Source organism: Anneissia japonica, unplaced genomic scaffold, assembly GCF_011630105.1.
Source record: "Anneissia japonica isolate Jap-2015-1 unplaced genomic scaffold, ASM1163010v1 scaffold1203_len951721_cov167, whole genome shotgun sequence".
NCBI classification, from domain to species: Eukaryota; Metazoa; Echinodermata; class Crinoidea; order Comatulida; family Comatulidae; genus Anneissia; species Anneissia japonica.
Genome location: NW_022722325.1, coordinates 280232 through 296897, shown reverse-complemented (window position 1 = coordinate 296897; position 16666 = coordinate 280232). Strand labels below are relative to the sequence as shown.

Here is a 16666-nt window from a genome sequence, read left to right as displayed (position 1 = left end):
AGATACGCTTCTCTTGGGATCTACGTACTTTAACTGTCATGGGTCCCCAACAGTCCATGCCCGTAGAATAGAATGGTGGTTCTCGAACACGCAGTCTAGCTTTAGGAAGGTCAGCCATCTTTGGGATTCCTAGTTCTTTTCTCCATTTTTGACATGAAAGGCAGTGGTTTAACTCTGACTTTTACTTCTCCCCTTGAGGATCCAATATTTTCTCCTCAGGTACGCAAAAACTTGGCTAGGTCCAGCACTGTGGTTAAACACATTGGTGTCCACTCTTCGTATTAATAGCCTAGTAACATGGTGTATTGAATCTAACAATATTGGATTAGAATCCAGTTCTACTGCTTCTGCATTCCTCAGTCTTCCTCCTACTCTGATTAAGTCATCCTCAACACTAATCATGGGATTCAGATTCCTAATTCGGCTATTCGGCTGAACATTCTTCCCGTTGCGTAACAAATGAAGCTCTTCGGCAAAACACTCTCTCTGAACCCTTTGAAGTAGTAGTAATTCAAGGTCTCTTACTTTGTGTACATCTAACGATGGGGAATCTACACCATATATTCTTCTTCTATAAATCTCTAACATTTCTTCCCATGTTTGGCAATCTGATATATCCACCTCTGGTTGAACATTGTTTACCTCTATATGACCATTGAATTTTACCAGTTTTACTTCGCAGTCATCTTCTGGAGCTCTTAATTTTTGCTGGGACCATTCAGTCATAGGACGCTTCAAGAATTGTGGGCCTTCCATCCATCTATCTTTGAGGTTTTCTGCTGACAGTCCTCGTGAAACGTCATCAGCCGGGTTTTCAGCTCCAGGAACATGTCTCCAATTTTCAGACTTTGTCTTACTCTGAATTTCCATGACTCTAGTACCAACAAACTGTTTATAGCAGGATGATGGCTTCTGTAGCCAACTTAGGACTATCATGCTGTCTGTAAAGTAGATTTCATCTCTGAAGTTGAGTGATGATTCAGTTGTGATTGATCTGCCCATTCTTGCGGCCATAACAGCAGCTTGTAATTCCAGTCTCGGGATGGTCAATTTTTTGAGCGGAGTAACACGCGATTTGGCAGTTACAAATCTGGTCTCAATAGCTCCATCCCTCAATCTCCACCGCAAGTAAGCACATGCTCCATGCTTTCTCTGAAGCATCGCAGAAAATTATAAGCTCTACCTCTTCTGAAGCATTAGCTGGTGTGAGACACCTCGGTAACTTAATAGTGTTGATTTGTTTTAGTTCTCTGAACAGCTGCTTCCAATCTTGTTGGTCTTTCTCGGCTAATTCATCGTCCCAGTTGATACCCGACACCCAGAGTTCTTGCATCTTCATTTTCATTTTAACAACTACTGGCGCCACAAATCCGATGTGATCAAACACTTGGGCTATGATACTCAATGCTTTTATTTTGGTTAGACTCTCATTAAGGATGCCGTCATTTAACTTGGCTGTGAACGTGTCATCGGCATAATTCCATCGAACACCAAGCACCTTTTGTTCATTTTCTTCCCGATCATCTGCATCCTTAACATCACATTTTAGTAGCTTGTTGGAGATCCATTCTTTAATGCTGAATCCTCCCTTGCTCAATATGATATCTAAATCTTCGGTGAGAGCTTTGGCCTCTTTAACGTTATTCACTGAAGCGCAAATATCTTCCATGTAGGTATCATTCTTCAGGACTTGTGCAGCTTTAGGATACATTTCCTCACTCTCCTTGGCTGTAAGTTTTAGAGCAGTTTGCGCCATGGCAGCAGCTGGTTTGTCACCGAATGTTAAAACTTGCATTATATAGGTATCAGGTGGTCGATTGACATCTAGATCTCGCCACAAATATCTATGTACATGTTGGTCCACCTCCGGTATTAATACTCTGTGGTACATCTTCGAAATGTCGCCGCATACAGCTACTTCTCGTTCTCGAAATCTCATTAAAACACCATTCAGATCATTCAGTAAATCTGGACCTTTCATCCAATAATCATTGATGGCTTCACCATTGCATTTATTCGCAGAGTTAAATACTATTCTCACTGGAGTGCTTTTACTTTCGGCTCGCACAACAGCGTGATGTGGCAGGTAGTGAACCGGTCCTTGATACTGCTTTATTTCAGTTTCCTCCAACTTTCTGGCGAATCCCTTTTCTACCATTTCTTCCATCTGCCTTTGGTAAGCAGCACCATGTTCTTCGTTCTTCTTTAGCCGTCTCTCTAAACCATTCAGCATCTTTGTAGCTTGGACTTTATTGTTTGAGAGGTGCATCGGATCTTTAGCCCATGGATATGGAATCAACCACTGGTTACCAACTTTACTACTAGATTCTTCGATGAGTTTCGCTTCCATATTCTCAACTACACTAAGTTTGGCCTTGCAATCACAGTTACCCACATCAACTCCCATTGATTCGACCGTCCAGAAGTCGTCTAGATTGACTGGTTTATCTACCTTAACATGCATTACTCGGTTAACCATTTCAGTGTTGCCGTTGCTGCCAAAGATAGCCCATCCCAAAGGCGAGTTTAGAGCGACTAAGCCATCAGATTTTTTAGTTTCCCCCGTCATCAAATATGCGTAGTCAACACCTATCAATATGTCAACTGGACCGCCACGCCTCTTTAACTTGTTGTTTAATCGGAAGTGCTCCTCCAGTTTCTCTACGTTCACTTCACCCACTTCATTTATAGTCGGCATTTCCAATGCTCTGATGTTATGAATAGCCTTAGTCTCTTTTCCACGCAACTTTAGTTCGCAAATTCTCGACTGGAAACTTTCAACACCACCAACTTTCGTAATTGATGCGGATACAGATTTACCCTTGACTCCTAATTTGTTGGCGAATTCAGTCCTTACGAATGTTCCTTGCGATCCCAGATCCAACATCACGTTTGCCGTCTGACTTTCTTCTTTACCAATTACTTCGACCTCCAATACACAGAGCAATGGTTCATCGAAGTTTCTTACGTGCACGTTGTTTACGCCAACACTCTTGGTTATGTGTAGCAGCTTATGATGGAAACGGTCACATCGTCTGTCTCCCATCTGTTCCCCAAATACCTTCTTTCTTGTGCAATTATTTATTCGGTGGTTTCTTCCAGCAATTTTGAGACAAGAGAAACAGGCATGATTCTCCTTGACCATCTCGAACCGTTCTTCAACTTTCATCTTAGTGAACTTCTCGCACTGATCAGGCCAATGGGTATCTGATTTGCAGATCCAACATTTATCTCGTTGAGCTGTTTGAGAAGGAACGTTTACCTTAACATTATGTATCTGCTGGTTCCTCTTCTGTTTTGGTGGTTGACCTTCAGCTTTGTGATTGGTGATGCTCCCAAATACAGGATCGTTTATATCTCCCTAGCTGACGCCTTTACAAACTTCATGACATTTTCCAACCCAGGCACTACTCCCTTTTCCTTCAATTTGAAATTTTCACTTTGCCATCTGTTTTGTAGAAATCTAGGTAGCTTCTCAATTATCTGTCTCAGACTGCCTTGATTGTTAAGTTCATTCAAGTAACCTAATGCTGACAGCGCTTCGAAGCAGTTTTCTAGATCATCTGAAAATTCCCCAAGCTTGATGGAATCAACTCTAGGACGGTTGAGTACTTTTCCAATCCAAGCTTGCACAATCACGGCCGTGTTCCCAAACCTCTCCTTTAAGGTCCTACACGCAGATTTGAAACCTTCACTAGGCGGCTTCAAAACACAATATTGGATAGACTCCAAAGCTTTACCGGAAGAGAGAGAAAGTAGTGAGTTAAGTTTCATGTTATCATCATGTATACCAGCCACTGTATTATGAAAAGAGGTAATGAAAGCATGATAATACAAGGGATCACCTTCATACTGCCTAACTTTAGTTTGTGGCAATGTCAATGCTTTAAACAATCCCATCAAATTAGAATCAACATTAGTAGAAACACCTATCACAGATTCATTATTTCCTGCTTCATTAACATTTGATGCATTCTTAATAGATAAGTTATCATTAGACAAACTATCATCAGATACAGTATTTACAGAAATATTATCATTGGTAGCATGATTTACTAAACCATTCTCATCACTCTGGTCTGTCTCTTATACACATCTAGATGTGTATAAGAGACAGATCCACCTCTGGTTGAACATTGTTTACCTCTATATGACCATTGAACTCTTATACACATCTCGAAACTTTGTCATTTTGCTTTTTTTTCCAAACATTTTGTCTTGTAATGATTTTAGTTTTGAGTTTTCTTTTCAATTTACTGTTGATTCTTCTCTTTTGGATGCACCATCATTTTGGATGTGAACCACTGTTATAAAAGTGGTTCCAAATAAAAAAGTAAAGGCAGCTCACTATCCAATCATCCCCTGCTCTGTTTGGACTCTCTGCAGAGGCATTATTCTCCTACCCCGCGAAGGAATCCAGTTATTTTCAACAAAACAACAGTTCTTTTAAGAACTATCTACGTAGTTGTACCGCAAGCATTTAATATATTTTTACATCGCCATGGCAACCATCAAACAATATTCAGGATTAGTTTCAAGGTGTTTGGAGTCAGCGTCTGTTTGTTACGAAAGCCCATTAGTGCCAATAAAATATATGTTCCGTAATCCGTAATAACGGATTACTATTAACAATCAGGTTTGTTCTCTGGAGAATTCGGAGACGGTACATAGGCTATTTTATGGGCCTTACGCAGTTTGGTAGATTAGAAGTTGTTCTAAACAGTTTCTGCAAGACAATAACTTAGGCCTATACTCCAGATTTTAGAATGGCGCTGATGACTCCATTTATATATTCTTTTTTGACAAAACAACATTAGAAATTGACAGATTGAAAAAAGAATCTACATTCTGGAAAACTGTGGCGCTTGTGAACGTTGAGGGCAGCATCAACGAAAAGTTATCCATCAAATCAAAATGGCTACTTGTAAGTGGGATTTATTTTGTTGGTTATCTATCTATTTCTTAGCATGTAGTTACAGTTATAGCTACATAATTACGATTTCAAGTATAGTAGTACCTCACTGAGTGTACTTAATTTCTGATTTAATGCTATTGACTAGTAAATTCTAGGTTTAAGCCTAGGGTAGGCCTAGGATCCAGCAGGGCCAGGGATGCTGCGATTCAACAACATCCCCTTGCTTGTAACAACATGCCCTGCTTGTATGCTGGGGCCCTGGGCTTTTAATGCTGATCTTCATGGCTTTTAAGGGTCTATGGTAACTACGAGGCCTACTAGGCGAGATTGCCGAAACCCAATTTGCCGAATCAGATTGCACTAGGCCGGGCCTAGTGCAATGTAGCATTACATTGATACCAAGATCATTGTCCTCCTTCAAATATCAACAAAGCTACCGAATTGCAGAAATTATTAATTTATACCTAATTTTGGTCCTTCAAAACCAATGTAAACAATAGTAAAGTATGTGACATTTTCTTCAAAAATTATCGTAAATTGCTTTAATTTCTTTGTTTTTAGACATATTTCAATAAAATAAAAGAATTTGAAAGCATGCAACAAGGAAAAAACAGAATTGTGAAACTCCTTAAAATTCAATCATTTATTAATTTAATAATAATTAAATTAATTATTGTGACTAATTGCTGCATATGATTGCAACAAGACCAGATGTGCATGACGTCAGCCTGCACCACACAAACTGATAGATTTGGGGAATTTTCATTCACAAACAAATTTTTATTTACTGTCAAAAACAAGGTTTCGGTGTTAAAAAAAAACTAAAATATTACACCCAGTTGTGGATGAATATATAAACTAACACAATTTGTTTCAGAACAAAATAAACTACTTCTATGAAGTAATTGCAAGTTTTTTACAACCAAAATTTTCGGCAATAAATTCACCCACTTAACGAAAAATTGGTTTGATGACAAGGTCAAAGAGGAAAATGTGAACTACGTCATCAGTATTTTTGGGTCATAGGGAAAAAATAAATACGACCTTTGCAGCCAAAACAATAGAGGGCTGTCCAGACAGTCGAGTTGCATAAAAGTATATAAAAAGTCTCGCCTAATCCATACTGTCAAGTTTTTTAATTGCACAGATAATACCTCAAAAAGTAGCTCAAATTTGTGTGCACAAAATCTGTAGGGAAATAGATGCGCAGAATTATAACTACTGCATAAATAATACATTTTTTATTAATATTAGTCAAAGAAATTATGAAACTGTATTGGAGTTGTATAATTGGCATGTTTTGCTGAATGATTTTAATGCTTTCCTTTTTTTTACGAAAGCCTTACAAGTGCTACGCCATTTTTCGGGTGGGCGTTTTGGTTTGATGCGGTTGCAAGCAGCCAACACACAGTGCAGCAGGAATTTACATGATCAGAAAAAAACAACAGAAACGCATAAAACCAGGTAGGCATAACATCAAAATATGAATTCTGTCCATACAGCGGCTGTGTATATAATGGCCTTAACAGGTCTTATACACACCTCGGCTGTGTATATAAATAAGGGACAGAATGGATCTTATACGTACAGCAGCTGTGTATATAATTTCGAAAGCACTTTTGTTGTATACACAACCACTGTGCGTATAGCCAATCTCTATTTAATAATAGATGGATGATTATATAAAACTTTGTTTTGGTTTTTGAATTACAACTAGAGTAAGATCAATTTGAAGTTCAGAGAAATTCATCATTAAAGATACAATAACTTATAAATTTTGTGTTGGTTTTCCTATCAATTCTGAAAAATAGTAAACAAAATGTGCCTTATTATAAACACCTTTACTATAACTAACTCAATTCAGACTTTTGCTACTATGAAATATACATATTAAACTTACCAAAAACATTGAAACCCAATTTTTGTAAAAATATCAATTAAAATCAATCAAATATATTTTCTTGAGAGTCCTTTCAAATTTACCTGGTGTACAACAAGACTCAATTTGTCACAATACCTCGCATATTAAATTTATAAATTAATTTGTGCCTGGCAAAGCATTCATGGCACTTTTTGTTAAAGAAGCTTTTATCATGGAGTCTGTTCTTCATTGCAGTGTTGTCCTCTACAGACAGAAGAGTTCATCTGCGGTTGCAGAGTCAAGTAAAGCTGCAGTTGCCAAACCAAGTAAAGCCAGCAATGCTGCTGATTTCGCCATTGCCAAAATGGATGACCTTGTCAACTGGGCCAGAAGGGTAAGTAGATATTATTTTTGATCTCAGGGGTGGATTTAGGTGGCTTGAGCAGGCCCTAACCCCCCATTTTGGAAAGCAAAACAAAAATTAAAAAAAAACAAAAAAACAAAAACAAAAATTACTGATCACCCAGAACACCTCTGAGGTAATTTTGGGCGTCTAGAAAACAGTGCGCATTGACATGTCTGAGCTGTAGGCCTAGATAGATAAAGAAATTTAAAGATAAACAGATGCCAAACAATAACTTACAGTGACCATTTGGCAGAGTCAAAACCGAAGGATATCGAAACAGCGTCACTGTCAAGGCTTCATGCAGTTTGACACTTTGGTGTACTGTTGTTGTGGAGAAATTAGTGAATAAGCTTGAGAATAATTACAAATGTGATATAGGCCTAGTAAAAGTGCTATCCATATTGACAACGTAATAATTACTGAAAGTTCCCATGTAGGTTCAAAGTGATTTAAACTAAAATCTCAATATCACCTATTGAGGAACTTCCATTTTCTCCTTTCTTGTGAATTATGACATTACCGTTAACTTTGAAATATTTAGTTGAGTTTTCAGCTCAAAAACTGTATAGCTTTTATAGGTAGAACTTTTCTTTAAATGCACCAATTGTCTCGAAATTTGCCTTAGCGGTACAGTAATGGCAATGGTTGTAGACTTTCGAGGTCAGTACTTGAATTTGTTTACATTTCCTCAGAACTCGCTGTGGCCTATGACATTTGGTCTTGCGTGCTGTGCTGTGGAGATGATGCACATGGCTGCACCACGTTACGACATGGATCGGTTCGGTGTTGTCTTCCGTGCTAGTCCGAGGCAGTCAGATGTTATGATTGTTGCAGGAACTCTAACAAACAAAATGGCGCCGGCTTTAAGGAAAGTTTATGATCAGATGCCAGAGCCTAGATGGGTAATTTCAATGGGCAGGTAAAGACAATTTGGAATCAACAATAAATATCGTCCCTCTCAACAATAATCACTCATGTGTTACATGTACAGTTAAAACATAAGAAGTGATACAGTACCTTTGAAAATATATTAAATCCAACAGCATATAACTGGCTAGTCAAGATTTGTGTTTTTACCTTGTTTAACGAACCTGTCGCCCACTAAAAATGATGATTTTGAATAAAAATAAAATTTCATTTTTGGCTGATTAGCGCACCCGCCACCACGAAAAATGGAAATTTCAGAAAAAAATAATTTTTTCTTTATTTTTATTATGCCCACCGCTGCCCATTTCTATTCCTAATTATATAGATTTTTTTCCATTCACCAATAAAATGTTATTTTTATTTTCTCCTCCACTTGGATGTTTTTGGCAAAACTATCTGCTAAGTAAAGAAACAAAATTTGATTTTAATTTTTTCCCACCCTCCTCTGATGATCTTTAAAAAGATAAGTTAGCGAAACAAGGTATAAAAAATCTTACCCTACTTGCAGTATTCAATTCAATTATGTTGTTCAGTTAGTGTAAAAAAAATGGAAAAAGTAGCAAGAACAGATTTACTCTAGGAGCCAGACCAGGTTTTGTATGCACTTAGAGGTGCAGAGAATTTGACATGGAATGTTCCGAACAAATTAACACCAAAATTAACTCTTTACCACCAGTGGTTGTGGAAATATAAGGACAATATGGCTATGACCTTGAAGCATGTCAAAGGTCAGAAACGGCATTTATGGTCATTTTTTAACAAAATGTTCTATTAGAGCAAATAGAAATATGCATGTTCCGAACAATTTGGCACCAAATTTAACTCTCTACCACCTGTGGTTGTGGAGATACAATGACCTTATAGCTTTGACCTTTGACCCTGACCTTTTGACCTTTCACCACATTTTGAGAATATGTTACCAAGCCAAAAATGATTCTTGGACCACCCTGATCCAATTTCTGATGTCAAATTCTCTGCACCTCAAAGTGCATACAAAACCGGGTCTGGCTCCTAGGGTAATTATGTTTCTATATGGTTTAAACGAATGCCAGTCGATTTGAGTGAATGCCAGTTCGAGTGGAGGCATTTACTGCAAACTATAATAAGGGCGGTTCTGAAATGTTTTTGGTACTTTTGATAATTATTCCATGTTTGAATTACACTCTTGGCAAATCCAACTACCAGATGGCTGCTAACATGCACTTAGGCCTATATTTTAATTAAATTGCACACATTTCATTCAGAATTCAAGGTTTTTGTCTCCAGTTGGGGTTTTGTATCTAAAAAAGCAAATTATATTTGTAATTGAATTATGTTGTAATTGTATTTCTACTAGGCCCTAAATTTATAATTTATATTTGTAATGGGAGCAACTGTAATTGTAATTTTTATTTACCATAGAAATTTAAACTATATTTACATAATCTAGGTGTCAGGAGGTGCACAAATCATTGGTGTAGTAGTGTGACAAGACTGTCAACAGTACAGTAATAATGACATATTAATTTTCCCCACTATTCACCATTAGTCTATAGTTCAAAACCCAATTTCTTAAAGCAAGTGGAAAGAATAACAATTACGAATGACTAAGATAAGATAAATCATTATTTTTTATGAACTTAATTATGTTTAATTTTAAATTTTAAAAATTAATTAAATACAACTTCTATACATAAGGCTATAGGGTTCGCCGCGGGAACCCTCCGGGGCTTTTCCCCTGGCTCCAGGCAAAGCTTGAGCCTCAGCCGAATGCAAATTGTTAGCTCAAAATAGGAAATTTTTAAGTAATTCATACTGTACATACTGTAACTTGCACAGACTGTTGCTCGCATAAGTGGATCTTTTTTCCGCTCGAAGTAAATTCCGCTTGAATCCGTCGAAGTGGCATCCGTTCGAATTGACTGGTTTCCGGTTTAAAACGTCAACTAAAGCTCTGTTCATACATTTTATGCGACAGATATATTTCCCATGTACAGTATGGCCAAAGCACAGATATTTTTCACATAAAACGTGAATTGTGTGAACAGAGATTTAGGCAGTGTGAACTGTAGTTCGTAAATCTTGGTGGCTGCATGGTCGGAAACCTTGAATTTTAAAGATGTTGCCACCAGTCTACAGAATGACTCAAAATACTGCAATTACGGTATTGTGTATCTTTTTGATTTGTTTTCAGTTGTGCAAATGGAGGTGGATATTATCATTATTCGTATTCAGTGGTCCGAGGCTGTGATCGAATCGTACCTGTTGATATTTATGTGCCAGGTTAGTCATTTCTTAAAGTAGAGGTCTTTCTCCAATGAAATACCCCTCCAATTAAGGACCACCTCCAATTAAAGACCACTATTCTGTGGTCCCAAATTAGCTTCTTTATTTATCTTTATTTTGTAAAGAGCAATGATGATAATGCAGGGGTGCCGAAAACAGTTTATATGAGGGCTGAGTGCCTTAAGATCGGTTTTTGTCTGGCGTGTGGCTGGAAGAGACTGTACTTAATGGCACGATTATGCATTTTCTGAGTTTGTCTTTGTTTTTGAACTGTGTATGTGATCCTCCATAAATGTTCAACTCGATATGAGGTGCAACACAAGCAATTTTGTGGTTCAGGATCAAATTTACTCATTACCCAGAAAATACAAAATATTCTTAAAACATTCGGGAACGATATGGTTTAATAGGTATGTCACAAAATAACGTCACAATAAATGTCACAACGCAGAACGTTAAAAAGTTATGTACTGTAGTTGTGAAATTACATTGTGAATACGTTTTTATGGTTCCACAAAATAATACCAAACTGTAACGTAGCTGGGTGTTCTGTTTTTTTTTATCCAGTATTTAAAAGTTTACAATATCATCATGCAAACGTTAAAAAGCTGGGTGTTCTGTTTTTTTTTTTTTATCCAGTATTTAAAAGTTTACAATATCATCATGCAAATTTATCTGAGATACAGGTTGAAGTGTTTATAGTTAAGTGATGTTTCGTGTTATTTTTTTATGCTAATTATTTTTATTATTCTCTTTGCTTTAGGTTGTCCTCCTACAGCAGAAGCACTGTTGTATGGTTTTCTCCAATTACAAAAGAAGATAAAACGACAGACGAATGTTGCGATGTGGTATAGGAAATAAATCAGTAGTTGTAAAAACCTAAAAAAACGATCCACAAAATTTATCAAATTAACTCTGTGTACTAAATGCTTGGCATCTCATATCTTACAAATATTAACCAGGGTGATGTACATTTTAATATTTCACTATCGTCATTCTAACTCCAATGTCTTTTCGAATTTTGGACATGACCATTATTATCATTTATTGGTATTAATGTAATATTACAATAGTTCTGTGGTTTATGTTGATTCAAATAACAAGACATATTTACCAGAAAAATCCATGTAGAACCTTAAGTTAAAATAATTGCAGTTTTCTAGATTTACCTTGCTAACCAGTAGCAGGCTGTACATAGATATTCATATGGACTTGAGTATGGGAATGAAAGAACTTGTGGTATGTTCGAATATAGGAGTGTTTGAAAATAAAAGTACCTGTACGTTGTAATGGTTAAGGTGGTTTGTTTACTGATTTACCTAGTGAATTGTCTCCAGCTGCAGTGTAATACTGTATTAATAAATTATCCAAAGGAAAAGTACATGTAAATACAGTAATGAAATTGTACAGTACTTTAGAGCATATGAAATACAAAAAAACATTGATCAACCAACCAGTAATATTTATGGAGCCTTTAAATAAATGAGAGATAAATTTAATTCAACATTTTTAGTCCTAATTAAAGTGTGACACCACTTAGAAAAATGTAGTGGAGCCCAAACAACAATGCTGAGGTGTTCTGGTCAGTCACTGTCCAAGTGTAAAACTGGCTTTCTGGCCTAGGCTCCCGCTGTTTGAAATTCAGTGAATCAAGCAAGATGTTTTTGAATAGTAGTGCAATTTAAAGAACGCCCGTTTTATTAGCAGCTGCCTTGTAGGTTTTGTTGAGTACTTATGCATAGCGTATTCTTCAGCAACTGGTCTCTCATAAAACTTGTCCTCCGGCAAGCTGCGTTCTCTCGGTATTAAATAGGGGCTGGCGGAAACATTTTTATTTTTTAAGATTGCTCATCGGATGGAATAAAAATAACCAGAGGCCTAGAATGACAATATCTTACATCAGACAACTTTAGACTAATTTGTAAGGCATCTGGCAAAAAATTAAGATAAATTCACTTTTTCAATTTGTAAAAAAGCTAAAAACAAAACTTTTTTATTTTCCGTCCCTATCTTTTTTCAGCGAGTTAGGGGCGGGTGGAGGGGGCAAACAAACGTGTTTTTTTTTTTTGCCTTGTCTCCCAATAAATGTATTCTGGCGATTGGCTTAGATGTGTAGTGTCGATTAGGGTGGGTATACTAGGGACCGCAAAGGAACCTTCAACATCACTAATATTGAATGTCTGTATTTTAAATAGATTTATTAAGTACATACACATCCACATTGGTTATTTGCATTTGAAGTCTTTCAGTTACATCCTAGAATGAATGATTCATAAGATTACTTTATTGAGCAGTAGAAAGGAGACGGTGTCTTAGTTTGTCCTGAGTAATAAGTTGAGCAAGACACAAAGGATGTTGACAAAATTGTAAACATATACAGAGCACCTTCCAATCCGAAACCGCTTTAAAACAGAGACACCTCTAATTTGAGACCAAACCAAATACAGTAACAATCTCTTAACGCAAACCTAAGTAGACAGTGACATAATCCCGAGACCACTCAACATTTTCAGGTCCCAAATTGGCCTCGAATTGCCATTTTCAACACAAGAAGTAACAACAAGCATATCCTTTTAACATACCCATCACAATGATGGTAGTGTTTTTATTGTTCTATCATTTCATTATATATAATACATGACTGGTTAAATGGTCTACTTGAGTGGAATGAACCGGGAGGAGTGAGTGGCACCAATACCTGGCCTTCCGTGCTTCACTGGTTTGTAAGTAATGCTGAACTCTCCAAGGTAATGACCAATCATATCAGGCTGAAAGAAAATAAAATATGATTGAAGATTAAAATTTATAATTCCATAATTTGTATAATTAAAAGTTTAAATGAGAAAAATTCCCCCATTCATAAACTGACCAACAGTTAAATAATCTGGGATGTAGTTATGGTGGGCGGAAGTGGGCTGGACTACCCAGCCTTCAAGTTTTCCACCCAGTCCAAAGCTAATTTCATGGCCTTGCACCCACCTTTATTAACCCCCTTGTCCTTTAAAATTCACTCTTATTATATAGAGTTTAACAATATTACCATAGATCCACCCTTAAAATGTCTAACATTCAACCTTATTTTTTTTCTTTATAGTCTACAACTGTTGCATTGATTCTTACATTGGCTGTTCAATAAAAATCTCTGTAAATCAACACATTTTTTGATCTAAAAATGTATGACACATGGTGTAACAGTTTTGTTGTGTTGGCATGGAATGACCTATAATATCTTCAAAAGAAAACATCACGACTGAAACTTTCTTAGCGAGTTAATAATTAAGAATACTGTAGATGTATTTCTGGTTCCTCAAAAAATCACTCACATATTATAACAATAGGAGATGGCATTGAATAATATAAGAAAAACAATGATATGATCTACCTTGATCTCTACTTGGTTGAATGTCTTGCCATTATATACACCGACCATGCTTCCTACCATTTCTGGTACAATGATCATGTTTCGGAGATGGGTCTTCACCACTTCTGGTTTCTCCAATGGTGGGGCCTCTTTCTTGGCCTTACGGAGCTTCTTTATCAGAGCCATCGGTTTGCGCTTCAGACCACGATTGAATCGCCTCCTAGCACGGCAATGTACCAATTCCATGAATTGTTCACTAAAAAGTTGAGAAAGTTCTATATTGTTTTAGACACTGCACATTATACAAATAAGTTAGTAGATAAATATATCCCCAACATTGGTCTTTTGTTGGAATGCATTCAAGTTTCACTCCAAATTCCTCTCTCTCTGTGCCTTACAAATTAAGGGGACCAATTGTGCTGTAGGACATTTTGCATAACAGGGACAAAATACAGGCCTCCCTCTAATTAATAACCAATTTTCTGTGGTCCCAAATTGACAAATGTCTCTTATCCTTATTATTCTAATTAGAGACCGAAGGTGATAAAGACCATAGTTCCTGAAGTGGTCTTTAATTGGAGGGAGACCTGTATATGAAATTGAAGGGTGGATTTTCTGCACAATAATTAAATTTCAGTATAGTACAGTACTGATTAGACATGTTGCAACTAAAAATAACAAACACATAGGCCTACTTGCTCATGTCCAAAAGCTGGTCCAGATCAACACCTCGAAAGGTGTACTTCCTGAAAGTCCTCTTCTTTTTGACTTCAACCTGCTCAGCCTAAAAAAAAAATGTAAAAGAGAAACTACTGGATGTATGTATGCCTGAGCCTTATTAATTACATACATATTAATTATGTATCCCATACTGTACATTATTTACAAACAAAGAGATCGTACAATAATACTGTTTTAGTTTGTTGACCTTAATATGTGACAGTGCAGTCAAGTTATAGATGCCATCGCTAGGTAGGATAGGACTATGTTATGGCCTCGGGTTGAGGTTATGATGACTGATGTTGTCTGTTTCAGCCAGGAATCATGTATTGTATCGCCAGAAGGAGGTCTACTGTATGGAATAGGCCTTTTTCACGAATCGGTAGACATCATGAAGTGATGACAAACATTGCGAATCAGCGGTGCGTAACCAACAAAAATAAGATGAGCTTTTGGGCTGATTTTTTGACATCATGTTATTTAAAAAATCATAACTCTATAACGGGGCGTCGTATCCATAAATTTTTTCCAGCAAAATGTTCTTAAAGGACTAGTCTACACCACTATATGATTGAAAAAAAATTGAAAAATTTTTTTGACCTCTGAAATCAAGATTGAAAAAGAAAAGCCTATCTCTGTAGTGTATTAAAATAGGTATATGCATTACAGTGCTGTAGTACTAGTAATGCTCTGAACTAGCATTGTTTTAGTTACCATATGAAAGTTTCCTTGTAAAAAACATGATTTACTATACTATACCTCTTTATAAAACATAACTTGTACTTTATAATAAGAGAAATCTGTATATTATCGCTACTTGGAACAGTAACAACACGAAAGTCCTATGCTACTGCACTGTAATGCATAGGCCTATATTAATACACTACTAAGATAGGCTTTTCTTTTTCCATCTTGATTTCAGAGGTCAAAAACATTTTTCACTTTTTTTTTTCAATCATATAGTGGTTTAGACTAGTCTTTTAAGAAAATTTTGCTGGAAAAATTGTTTGGATACGACGCCCCGTTATGAGTTATGATTTTTTAAATAACACGATGTCAGAAAATCAGCCAAAAAGCTTATCCTATTTCTGTTGGTTACGCACCGCTGATTCGCAATGTTTGTCATCACTTCAAGCTGTCTTTAAAAATTCGTGAAAAAGGCCTATACCATGTATATTTAGCTTAATTTTTATGGTGGGTACATAGATATCTAGGCTAGGCCTAGTTTAAAATTCAGTTTTTAAAACTGTATATCACTATAACAACTCCCTGGTATGGAGATAAACCTCCTGATTTGACATATTATTATTTTGACTACAATTCAAAACAAATAAAATGAACCAAAATCAATCATAAAATACACATCACACACAGCATTCTGTTTGGTTCCATATACCAGCCCCTATACATGCATGGCGGCGCAACGGTCCTACAATACACTACTCTATGATTGTACATAGGGCCTAGCCTAGCCTAGCCTCTCTAAAAAGTAAGGTTTGTCTACTGCTACGCTACAGCCCCTCTCTAGCCTAGCTAGGCCTATCTAGAGCCTAGTCCCGAGAGCAGCAATGTTTACGGCCCCTATCTAAGCCTATAAACTAGGTTAAAGTTAAATTTCTCCCATCATATTTATTTCTTAACGCAAAGGCACAGGCCTGCATGGAGGACTTTATATTGTAGGCCTAGAATACCACAGCATAATAAGGAACCACGATATTTTTACAGTATAAAATAAAAAAAGTAAATATAATGGCGTAAAAAATAAAGTAATTATTCATAAACACTATCCTTGATCAATATTTTGTAGATGGTAACGTAAGGAGTAAGATTTTTAAAGATTACTTGAAAGCATTTACTACATCACTAACCATTTCGATTATCTGTAGAAAAAAGGCCGAGAAAGAGCGCCACCCCTATTAGCGGTAGTAGACTTTAATGCAGCAGTTGTTTATCTTGGTAGTCTCAATCTACCAGCATCCCATTGCTCAACAATGCATGCTATCAGATATGGAACGCGGTTACTGCCTTTGGTGGCTCTTTTCCGTTCGGGGCATTTGTTATTCGGCCCTTTTAACATTACGTTCAGTGCTTTTACATTACGTTCGGTGCTTTTTACATTACGTTCGGTGCTTTGAACATTACGTTCGGTGCTTTTTACATGACGTTCGGTGCTTTGAACATTACGTTCGGTGCTTTTAACATTACGTTCGG

The 16666-nt window shown here is 36.7% G+C and overlaps 3 protein-coding genes across 4 annotated transcripts in view; 1 reads left to right on the top strand and 2 right to left on the bottom strand.

Moving 5' to 3' along the window:
• LOC117111861 (NADH-quinone oxidoreductase subunit B-like) overlaps positions 1–11664 on the top strand; it is a 15939-nt gene extending 4275 nt beyond the window's left edge. The window contains exons 1-6 of one of the 2 annotated variants that reach the window (XM_033254872.1): positions 4812–4924; positions 6256–6379; positions 7032–7170; positions 7875–8101; positions 10283–10371; positions 11138–11664. In XM_033254872.1, the coding sequence (XP_033110763.1) occupies positions 4915–4924; positions 6256–6379; positions 7032–7170; positions 7875–8101; positions 10283–10371; positions 11138–11235 (687 nt within the window). In that variant the 5' untranslated portion in view covers positions 4812–4914 and the 3' untranslated portion in view covers positions 11236–11664. Of the gene's footprint in view, positions 1–4811; positions 4925–6255; positions 6380–7031; positions 7171–7874; positions 8102–10282; positions 10372–11137 lie in introns of those variants that run through there. The other variant, XM_033254873.1, reaches the window with a different exon arrangement.
• On the bottom strand, positions 682–2728 carry LOC117111858. The gene is made up of 2 exons (XM_033254870.1): positions 1988–2728; positions 682–766 (listed from the first exon to the last, which is right to left on the bottom strand). The coding sequence occupies exons 1-2, from the start codon at positions 2696–2698 to the stop codon at positions 761–763; spliced, it is 717 nt and encodes a 238-aa protein (XP_033110761.1). The 5' UTR covers positions 2699–2728; the 3' UTR covers positions 682–760.
• A 1278-nt stretch (positions 11665–12942) lies between the features above and the next one.
• On the bottom strand, positions 12943–16377 carry LOC117111862 (40S ribosomal protein S15-like). Its single transcript, XM_033254874.1, has 4 exons — positions 16324–16377; positions 14431–14519; positions 13757–13991; positions 12943–13142 (listed from the first exon to the last, which is right to left on the bottom strand). Exons 1-4 carry the CDS (start codon positions 16324–16326, stop codon positions 13029–13031), a joined length of 441 nt encoding a protein of 146 aa, XP_033110765.1. The 5' UTR covers positions 16327–16377; the 3' UTR covers positions 12943–13028.
• Positions 16378–16666: the final 289 nt, after the last annotated feature.